This window comes from Stomoxys calcitrans, chromosome 1, assembly GCF_963082655.1.
Source record: "Stomoxys calcitrans chromosome 1, idStoCalc2.1, whole genome shotgun sequence".
NCBI lineage: Eukaryota > Metazoa > Arthropoda > Insecta > Diptera > Muscidae > Stomoxys > Stomoxys calcitrans.
Genome location: NC_081552.1, coordinates 251,046,113 through 251,057,347, shown reverse-complemented (window position 1 = coordinate 251,057,347; position 11,235 = coordinate 251,046,113). Strand labels below are relative to the sequence as shown.

Genomic DNA, 11,235 nt, shown 5'->3' with positions numbered 1-11,235 from the left:
TCCAGAGTTCAAGTAATTTTTATTAAATTTTCTCCTATGCGGATGGCAGTCTATAATAAACACAATTTTATTTCATATTGGTGAAAGCAGACGTTTAGTAGGCAATGCCCGAAATATCCCTAATCCAGGGCAAAAAGGTGGTAACGCGCACAAAACCAGCAGGTCCTCCAACGGTGCAACCGGCAGTGGGCACAAATGAAGTGACACCAATCAGCAGATTAGTATTTTCCAAAACCAATGGACCACCGGAATCACCTTGGCAGGTGGATTTGCCATTGGGGGTAGAAATGCAAAGGGTACCAGAATTAACAAAACCGGCGATGTAGTAATTGTTGCAAGCGGCATTGGTGATAACCTCGAAACGGGCATAGTTCAAATTGTTGGCCACGGAACCGGCTGAAAGTTTGCGATAAGCGTTTTAAAACTTCTTCTATTTTGAAAAACCATTTAAAACTTACTATCGGCAGTACGACCCCAACCAGATGCAATGGCATAGTCTCCAGCATAAGTCGAGTACGCAGATGAAATAGCAGGTAATCGGGCAATATTGATCAAATTTGAGTAGGCAACTGCAAGAATCCTGATCAACGAGATATCATTGGACAAGTAATAGGCATTGTAGCCAGAATGTTGATATATGTTGCTAGCGTCCACAGAGTGTACGACGCTGGCCACAGTGCGAACGGTTGAACCCAAATAGGCTGTTACCCTGAAAGCACCATCAGTGCAGTGAGCCGCCGTCAGTATCCAAGTATTGCCAATCAAGGAACCACCGCACCAGAATGAACCAGCATTGGTCTGCAAAGACAAGCCAACTTGATATGGGAATTGGCCAGGAGCAGCCTGTTGACCATTGGTGATGCGTCCTTCTGGGGCACCTGCGACAATCAAATCGCGAGGCACGACTGGAATTTCGTAACCAGGGGCGGCCGAAGCACAAGCTAAGGCCAGAGAGAGAACCAATAATACTTTCATGGTGAAATTAAAGAAATCACTGTTGTCGCTTAAGCGAATTTTGTTTGTTTTTATATCAATTGGTGTTATTGACAATATTGCCCCTATTAAATTATTACTATCAAACCTACTTAGAATTTTTTATCAGCTCTCCAAAATTTTAGAACTGCATTAAAACCATACTATCATTGTTTTTAATCAAACAATAAAGTAAGTGGATGAATATGAACAAAATTCACAATAAAACAAATAATAATCAAGTTGGGTTAAAGTGATGCACAGGTTAGGCTGTCCGCTCTATGTCATGACTTCGGTATCGCCTGTAAAAAGGAATCAAAATTGTTAGATTTTTAAAGAAACCCAGATGCAATGGCATTGTCACTAGCATTAGCCGCGTACGAAGAGGAAATAGCTGGCAATCTGGCGTTGTTCATCAAGTTTGTAAGGTCAACTGCTGGTATTCTGATTAATAGGATACACAGTTGAACCTCGATTATCCGGCTCGCTCAGCACTGAGCTTAGCACAGAAAATCGAAAAAAAACGTTGTCTCTAGCATTAGACGCGTTCGAAGAGGAAAAAGCTGGCAATCTGGCGATGTTCACCAAGTTTGTAAGGTCAACTGCTGGTATTCTGATTAATAGGATACACAGTTGAACCTCGATTATCCGGCTCGCTCAGCACTGAGCTAAGCACGGAAAATCGAAAAACACGTTGTCTCTAGCATTAGCCGAGTACGAAGAGGAAAAAGCTGACAATCTGGCGATGTTCACCAAGTTTGTAAGGTCAACTGCTGGTATTCTGATAAATGGGATACACAGTTGAACCTCGATTATCCGGCTCGCTCAGCACTGAGCTAAGCACGGAAAATCGAAAAACACGTTGTCTCTAGCATTAGCCGAGTACGAAGAGGAAAAAGCTGGCAATCTGGCAATGTTCACCAAGTTTGTAGGGTTTTCTAATCTCAAATATCATTCACTTAAACCCCTTATTGAAGAAGCCAGCAAATATGTCCGGTTTGGGGTATGGGCCCTAAAACTATGAATATTTAGTTCCACTCTCTTTAAAACCCAAATTGTCTTGGTGAGCAAATACGTCCTACTTGGGGGTTGTTATGGTGGTGGGACATCCCCTAGACAGTTGGTCCCTACTGTTGATGTCAGATTTATGGTCTACTCCCAAATACCTTTCATTTGAGCTCCATTCTTCCAAAGTCGGCAAACATGACCGATTTGGGTGGTGTTTTGGGGGATGGTGCGGTCACTCAATCACTTTGCTTTGAAAATATATATCAGATTCGTGTTCTATTCTAAAATACCTCATATTGCAATGGTCATCAAATACTTCTTATTTGGGTGGTGTTATTGGGGTGGGGTGGCCCCATAGACACTTTTCCCACACATTGATATCAGATTCGTGCTTTACCTCCAAAGACCTTTCATTTGAGCCCCATATTGCTATGGTCTTCTTTGGGGGATGTTCTCGGGGCGGCCCTTCAAACATTTGGTCCCTTCATCTGGATCTCAGATTCGTATTCTACAATCAAATACCTTTTATTTAAGTCCCATATTGCCATGGTCAGGGGTGTTTTGGGAGTTGGGGTGGGTGGGTAGAGTACTCAGCTGTTTACGGTATACTACCTGGTAATTATGTCATGATTATTTTCATGTAAACAATAGAAAAAAGAGCAAATTTTCATTTGCATTAATTTTTCGTGAAGTAATGGTTCGTGAAGAGGCCACCGTAGCGCAGAGGTTAGCATGTCCGCCGATGACGCTGAACGCCTGGGTTCGAATCCTGGCGAGACCATCAGAAAAAAACTTTCACCGGTGGTTTTCCCCTCCTAATGCTGGCGACATTTGTGAGGTACTATGCCATGTAAAACTTCTCTCCAAAGAGGTGTCGCACGGACTCCTTAGTGGAATGTTCATGGGCAAAATTTGCATTTGCAATGGTTCGTAAAAGGGTTCCATGTACAAAACTTTCTAAATAATTAATACAGATGTTTTTAAAATAATATTACTTGTCTTACTCGCCGTGTTTTCCCCTTTTCCAAAGCAAGGCCTAAAACATCTCCATATTTCAACGTCCGCTATTGCAATATAACTGCTAGTATTAATGGAAAATATTTTTAAAAAATATTCATTACGCAAATAATTATTATTTTCTGCCTTTTTCCTGTATTATTTTGTGGCGCGCACATCTTGTTTACTTTTGATTTTTGACTAACGTCAACATTTGTCAGTGTTAGAAAAAATGGTCGATTGACACAGCAAAGTGAAATTTTTTTCTCACCAGTGTAAAAAACAAATCATTTTTGCATCTCGTTATAAAAAGTGACATGTCATAAAACAAGAACAGGTAGTGTGATAGAGCCTTTACTTGAGTATCACTTTATGCACTAAGTTTACGAATTCCAAAATAACAGAGCATATTTTTAGGCGTTTGTATTTATTCATTACATTTCGTTGTCTATGGATTTTATTTTGAAAATTAATTTTATTATTGCAATACCATAGAAAACTATTTCAGTACCTGATATTTGAAGTTAACATTATATTTATTGATAATAAACCTGACATTTGAAAAATTATGACTAAAATGTATTATCGTAATAACATAGAAAGTTAATTCAGCATTTTGCTTTAGCATTAATGGTTAAATGTCTGAATAATAGACGTCCTTTCTCCCGAGACTACTACATTTAATAGAAAAATCTTAATCTAGGGTTTGAACTTAAAGTTTTAGCTTTAATAGCTTAGCTTTAATTTGCTAATAAAACAACTAATAATAAAAAAGCGAAAATGAAAAAAGTAGGTTAAGATGTAGTGAACCACTGTGGATGCCGGCTAGTGCCTTCTCTTAAAATCTCTAGGTTCATCTCTTGCCCGAACCATAGTATTGATAAAATTGCAAATTTGCCCAGAAACATTCCATTAAGCAACAGGGGCAAACTTAGCACATATCAATGAGTGTTGTTCTATTCAAGTTAAGGCTCAATAATAAGGGACCTCCTTTTAATAGCCGAGTCTGAAGGGCGTGCCACAGTATGCCACCTCTTCGTGGAGAACTTTTTAGTGATAAAAACAAAACAAGTTGAATTTCATTTCATGTATTGCTCATTAAATAGCCATGTTGTTGACCATATATGGTTAGAGAATTTAATACCACTCAAATTTAAAAAAAAAATATTCGATTTTACTTAATTTCCTAAATACTAATTGAATCAATTTAATAGGAAATACCAGTCTTCGACTTAATCCAGCCCAAGTACCTGGTAACGCGCACAAAACCAACCGGCGCTCCATAAGTGCAACCCTTAGCGGAGACGAAGGAGGTTACACCAATCAATAGATTGGCATTTCTAAACGCCAATGGACCGCCAGAGTCACCCTGACAGGTGGATTTACCGTTAGAAGTGGAAGCGCAGATGGTGTTGGGGGTAACAACGGAGGAACCATAAGTGGCAGCGCATGCTGAATTTGTAATAACTTGCAATGCGACATAGTTCAGGGAGTTGGAAACAGAGCTGGCTGTAAATAGATTTTAAGTAAAATTTTCTGGTTAACTCTTCGAACTCTTCGTAAACAACACCTCGGAAACTTACTATCAGAAGTACGACCCCAACCAGAAGCTATGGCGTTACTACCAGCATAAGTGGGGTATGAAGAGGAGATTGCGGGCAATCTGATGGCCTTGATCAAATTGGTGTAGGTCACAAAGGCAATTTTGATCACTGAGATATCATTGGCCAAAATGTTGGTCTTGAAGTTAGCGTGTTGATAGATGGAGCTGGAGGTGAAAGAGCGGGTGACACTAGCCACTTTAAGAGTGGTGGAGCCCAAGTAGACAATGCCTGAATTGACACCGTTGGTGCAGTGTGCAGCAGTTAACACCCAATTATTGCCAATTAAGGAACCTCCGCACCAGTGGGAGCCTTTAGAGGTCTTCAAGGACAAGCCGACTTGGTAGGGGAACTGTCCAGAGGCAGCCTTTTGGCCATTAGTTATGCGACCTTCAACGTCATCCTCCATAATCAAGCCGCGAGGCACAACAGGCGCATCGTAAACGGCCTTAGCCGAGGCGTATGCCAAACACAGAATGAAAACCAGAAATACTTGCATTGTGATATCGAAAAAGTTACTGATGTTGTTTGCGAATGATATGCTCGCTTTTATACCGCCAACGGTTTATGCCAAAAGTGTTATCGATTTGGCTTGAATATTGGGTGTCACAAAAAGTCCCAATTACCCAATTAAATCCTCCATTATTTATTTCGGGAAATAATTATATAAAAATTGTCTGATATATCAGACTGAACGATAAGAAGCAATCTATGCGTTTTTATTTTCCATCGATAAGCACGGAACGTAGAACGTCGCATTACCACAATTTGTTGATGTTCCGTTAAGTCAGTTGTACAAAAAGGGAATTTTAAAAAAAACCGGACTACGACAATACCTTATTTGATGTTTGCTGATTAGCCATATCGCGTTGCAACAAGGGCTGCAGAGTCGGAGTTTAGCAATTTTGCCCGGAAACTCGACTCCGACTCCGGACAAAGTAGTAAAAGATGTTTAAAAAAAAATTGAACTCGAAAATTTGTGTTTGTTTGTTTATGTGTTCCTTATAGACTTCAAAACGGCTGAACCGATTTTCTTGAAATTTTCACAGATGGTGCATAATGATCCCGTGATACTACAGTTTTTGATATCTGAAGGGGGAGCGGACCCTCCCCCTTAGCCTAATTTTCAGAAACGCCAGATCTCGAAAATGAGTGGTACGATTTAAGCCAAATTTTGTGTGCTCTCTTATAGTAACCTAAAAACAAAAATTTGGTATCCAAAACTCGGATGGGGTACCTAGGGCAGCCGCCCCACCCCCAAACTTACCAAATATTTATATAGACCAATCACGACAATATGGGACTCAAATGAAAGGTATTAAGACTAGAAAATGTATCTGATATCCAATTGTCGGACCAAGTGTTTGGGGGACTACCCCAACCCCCAAAACACCCCTAAATCGGACATATTTACCGAACATGGCAATATGGGACTCAAATGAAAGGTATTTGCGAGTAAAATACGAATCTGATATCCAAATGTGGAACCAAGTTTTTGGGGGTCCACCCCTTGCCCAAAACACCCCCCAGACAGGACCTATTTACTGACCATGGCAATATAGGGCTTAAATAAAAGGTATTTGAGTGTAGAATACGACTCTGATATCCAGATGTGGGACCACGTGCTTGGGGGCCGCCCATCCCCGAGAACATCCACCAAAAGAGGACAAATTTACGACCATGACAATATGGGGCTCAAATGTAAGGTCTTTGGAAGTAAAACTCAAATCTGATATCAATGTTCGAGAAAAGTGTCTATGGGGCCACCCCACCCCCATAACACCACCCAAATAGGAATTATTTGCTGTCCATTTCAATATGAGGATCGAATATGAGGTTTTTTAGAGTAGAACACGAATCTGATATATATTTTCAAAGCCAAGTCAATGAGTGGCCGCCCCATCCCCCAAAACACCCCCAATCCGGTCATGTTGCCGACTATGGAAAAATGGGGCTCAAATGAAAGGTATTTGGGAGTATACCATGAATCTGATATCAACATTAGGGACCAACTGTCTAGGGGATGTCCCACCACCATAACAACCCCCAAGTATTTGCACACCAAGACAATTTGGGTCTTCAAGACAGTAGAGCTCGATATTCATAGTTTTTAGGGTCCATACCCCAAACTGGACATATTTGCTGGCTTTTGCAATAAGGGATTTAAATGAATGTTATTTGAGATTAGAAAACGAATTTGATATCCAATTTTGAGGCCAAGACAGTGGAGCTCGATATTCATAGTTTTTAGGGCCCATACCCCAAACCGGACATATTTGCTGGTTTTTACAATAAGGGATTTAAATGAATGTTATTAGAGATTAGAAAACGAATTTGATATCCAATTTTGAGGCCAATGCCAATATTTTCAGGGCGTAGTGTTTAATTGTCAAAAATATATATTCAAAGGATAATTTTGTTCCATATAACGTTAAAGAAGGCGCAGAGGAACGGACCCGGTTCAGCTAGTTTAGAATAAAAACAAAAAGGCGTTAAATTCTGCCGGGCCGAACTTTGGATACCCACCACCTCGAAAATATATGTAAACCACCTTTCGTCAAAATCCGGTAAAAAGTGCATACCTTATGCCCCATAGCAGCTATATCAAAATATGTTCCGATTTGGACCAAATACAAGTCATTGTTCAATTGTGTATAACAAAATATTGATCTCTCTAGTAGCTATATCTAAAAATAAACCGATCTGAACCATATACGACAAGGATATCGAAAAGCCTAACATAAGACACTGTGTCAAACACAACTCACTGTCCCAAATTTCAGTAAAATCGGATAATAAATGTGGCTTTTATGGGCCTCAGATCCTAAATCGGCGGATCGGTCTATATGGCAGCTATATCCAAATCTAGACCGATCTATGCCATATTACAGAAGTATGTCTAGGGGCTTAACTTAACTCACTGTCCCAAAATTTCGGCAAAATCGGACAATAAATGCTACTTTTATGGGCCCAAAACCTTAAATCGGGAGATTGGTCTATATGGCAGCTATATCCAAATCTGAACCGATCTGGGCCAAATTCAAAATGGATGTCGAAGGGCCTAACAGAACACTGTCCCAAATTTCAGCAAAATCGGATTATTAATGAGGCTTTTATGGGCCTAAGACCCTTAATCGGCGGATCGATCTATATGGCAGCTATATCCAAATCAGGACCTATCTAGGTCAAATTGACAAAGGACGTCGAAGGGCCTAACACAACTCACTGTCCTAAATTTTAGCAAAATCGGATAATAAATGTGGCTTTTATGGGTCAAGACCCTAAATCGGAGGATCGGTCTATATGGCAGCTATATCCAAATCTGGACTGATCTGGGCCAAATTGAAGAAGCATGTCGAAGGGCCTAACACAACTCATTGTCTCAAATTTCATCAAAATCGGATAAATGCGGCTTTCATGGGCCTAAGACCCTAAATAGGCGTATAGGTCTATATGGGGGCTATATCAAGATATAGTCTGATATAGCTCATCTTCGGACTTAACCTGCTTCAGCTCAATATCTCTATTTTTAAAGACTGTAGCGTGCCCTCAACAGACAGACATGGCTAGATCGTCTTAGATTTTTACGCTGATCAAGGATATATACTTTATAGGGTCGGAAATGAATATTTCGATATGTTGCAAACGGAATGACAAAATGAATATACCCCCATCCTTCGGTGGTGGTTATAAAAAGTCAGAAGGCAAAGAGTTATGTTAGGTTAGGTAATAGTGCAAGTCCTTTACAGACTCACTTAGACAGTTTTAAGTCCTCTGGTGGGAATCGAACTCACCTCGCCTCACAAACTGGCCATCACAGCACGCTACCAAGTTGGCTTCTGGGGTGCCTAAAGAAAAAAGTTACGTCCTTCAGAAATCAAATCAGAAAATCAGTTTATATGACAGCTATATGGACCGATTTCAACCATTTACCATTCCAATCACCTACATTAACGTTAGGTATTTGTGTAATTTTTTGGGCGACAAACCTTACTCAGTCGAAAGTAAGAGTCTTTCAATATGTTATGTGGGGTCTTAGTGACAGTTGCCCAACAACAAAATATTGAGTGCACTAGTTGTCAAAATCACTCACTAGTGCAACTCTGATTTTGAGTATGCTACTAGTGGGCGCCATTTTTCTTTGTTTGTGTATTATAGCTCTTAACTATAATGCACACACACAACCAAAACTCGTTGACAGATAGTGGACTTCGCGAGAAAAAAGTTGTACTCAGCTGTTTACGGCACACTACCTGGTAATTTTGTCATGGGTCTTAGATACATAATACTGAGCTTAACATAGTTTTAAACATGACATAATTACCAGGTAGTGTACCGTAAACAGCTGAGTAAAATTTTTTCTCGCGAAGTGCACTATCTTTCAACGAGTTTTGGTTGTGTTTGTGTATTATAGTTAAGAACCATAACACACACACACAACGAAAAATGACGCGAACTAGTAACATACACAAAATCAGAGTTGCACTAATCACTGACTTTGACAGATAGTGTACTCAATATTTTGTTGTTGGGCAACAGCCACTACCTGTAAATGAATATATCTGGGTTTTAAAGGTAGGGTTTAGGGATAAAATAAGTTTTCACTCAAATGTCTTCTCATATCCGATATATGACAGTTTGTAAACTCAGCTTACAGTGAGGGGTTTATTTAAGTTAATAATAAAAATGGGTGTACTATATTTTAAAAACTCAATTTTATTTTCTTATTCATCGAAATACAATGGCAGTTTAGTAGGAGATGCCAGAATTAGCCCTAATCCAGTCCAAATAGCTGGTAACACGAACAAAGCCAGCAGGGGCACCAGAAGTGCAGCCGGCAGAGGAAACGAAGGAGGTAACACCAATAAGAGTGTCAGCATTTTGCAAGGCCAATGGGCCACCAGAGTCACCTTGGCAGGTGGACTTGCCGCCGGGAGTAGAAACGCAAATGGTGTTGCCGGTAACAACAGCGGTACCATAAGTAGCAGCGCAAACAGAGTTGGTGATGACTTGGAAAGTGGCGTAGTTCAAGTTGTTGGCAACAGAGCCGGCTGTAACAAAAATTTAGATTTGTGTGTGTTAAGCGTTTTGCCCTCATATGTAGAATTCGAGAAAAAACTTACTATTGGAAGTGCGGCCCCAACCGGAAGCAATGGCGTTGTTTCCAGCATAGGTGGAGTATGAGGAGGATATAGCGGGCAAACGGATGGATCTGATCAAACTGGTGAAACCAACAGCGGGAATGTTGATCAATGAGATATCGTTGGCCAAAGTATTGGGGTTGTAGCCGGTGTGTTGACGAATCGAACCGGAGCCAACAGTGTGGGTGACACTGGCTACAGCACGAGTGGTGGAGCCCAAGTAGACAGTGACACTATAGGCACCACTGGTGCAATGAGCAGCAGTCAAAACCCAGGCATTGCCGATCAAGGAACCACCACACCAGAAGGAGCCACCAGTGGTTTGCAAAGACAAACCGACTTGGTAGGGGAATTGACCAGAGTATGCCTGCTGGCCATTGGTGATGCGACCTTCCTCTTCAGCTACGACAACGTCGCGAGGGAAGACAGGTGTATCGTAAACGGCGCCAGCCGAGACACAGGCCAAAGCCAAGGATAGAACCAAAAATACTTTCATTATGATGTCAAAGAAATCACTGATGTTACTTTCGAGAATTGTGACCCCTTTTATATCAAGTCGTCGAAGGCAATGCAAATCATTTGCATTTACCAAATTCAAATACTCGAAAACACTTTAAAATCCTTATCGATTTAGACCACAAGCAAATCAGTGAACTGCAATAAGTGCTACTATCTTAAGCACGCCGAAATATAGAACTTTATAAAGTAATAATAAGAAGCTCAATATAACCAACACAGTTGATAAAAGCAATTCAAAAAGTATTGTTTTCAATCGATTATGATTAGAAATAATTAACTTAAAACTTTCTGATAAGCAGGCAGGCACTGCGCCAAGTGCATAGGCCATTGATATTCAAATTTGAAAATTTTAGTTTTAAAAGTGCATATGAGTGTAGGCAAGGATACACACATAATGGGAGGCCATATTACTTACTGTAATTGGCTATGACAGCACATCTGTTCCACTAGCCGAACGAAGAAAAGTGTTCCAAGCGCCCCGATCTTCTGCGCTCATTCTCAAAACCTCTGACACCTAGTTTCGAGGTCTCTCCCACCACTTCATATTTCCATCGGGCTTTTGGTCTTCCCGGTTGACGTGTACTACCGTGTTTGCCTTCAAAAGACTTCTTTGTTGGAGCTTCTTCATCCATTCTGACAACATGACCTAGCCAACGCAGCCGTTGTATTTTGATGCGTGTAACTATGCTATCGTCGTCATACAGCTCATACAACTCGTGGTTCATACGTTGCCTATATTCTCCATTAACGCCAACTAGTCCATATATTTTACGAAGATTTTTTCTCTCAAATACTCTAAGCACTGCCTCATATGCTTTCACCCATGCCTAATCTTCGTCTGTCGAGAGGTAGTCTTGTTTCTAAACTGCTTACTAAGTCGAAAGTAGCATCTGTTTGCCAGTATTATTCTTCGCTTTATCTCAAAACTGGTCTCATTAGTTTCGGTTACGGCGATACCGAGGTAGATAAAGTTACCGTCGTGGTTTCCAAATTTCTCC

General features: G+C 40.6%; 3 protein-coding genes across 3 annotated transcripts; all 3 read right to left on the bottom strand.

The window, feature by feature from the left end:
- On the bottom strand, positions 1-999 carry LOC106094343 (serine protease 1). The gene is made up of 2 exons (XM_013261553.2): positions 459-999; positions 1-396 (listed from the first exon to the last, which is right to left on the bottom strand). The coding sequence occupies exons 1-2, from the start codon at positions 973-975 to the stop codon at positions 95-97; spliced, it is 819 nt and encodes a 272-aa protein (XP_013117007.2). The 5' UTR covers positions 976-999; the 3' UTR covers positions 1-94.
- Positions 1,000-4,183: 3,184 nt separating this feature from the next.
- On the bottom strand, positions 4,184-5,077 carry LOC106094344 (serine protease 3-like). The gene is made up of 2 exons (XM_013261554.2): positions 4,560-5,077; positions 4,184-4,485 (listed from the first exon to the last, which is right to left on the bottom strand). Exons 1-2 carry the CDS (start codon positions 5,074-5,076, stop codon positions 4,184-4,186), a joined length of 819 nt encoding a protein of 272 aa, XP_013117008.2. The 5' UTR covers position 5,077.
- Positions 5,078-9,270: 4,193 nt separating this feature from the next.
- Positions 9,271-10,273, bottom strand: LOC106094345 (serine protease 1). The gene is made up of 2 exons (XM_013261555.2): positions 9,701-10,273; positions 9,271-9,628 (listed from the first exon to the last, which is right to left on the bottom strand). The coding sequence occupies exons 1-2, from the start codon at positions 10,212-10,214 to the stop codon at positions 9,327-9,329; spliced, it is 816 nt and encodes a 271-aa protein (XP_013117009.2). The 5' UTR covers positions 10,215-10,273; the 3' UTR covers positions 9,271-9,326.
- Between the last annotated feature and the right edge of the window lie 962 nt (positions 10,274-11,235).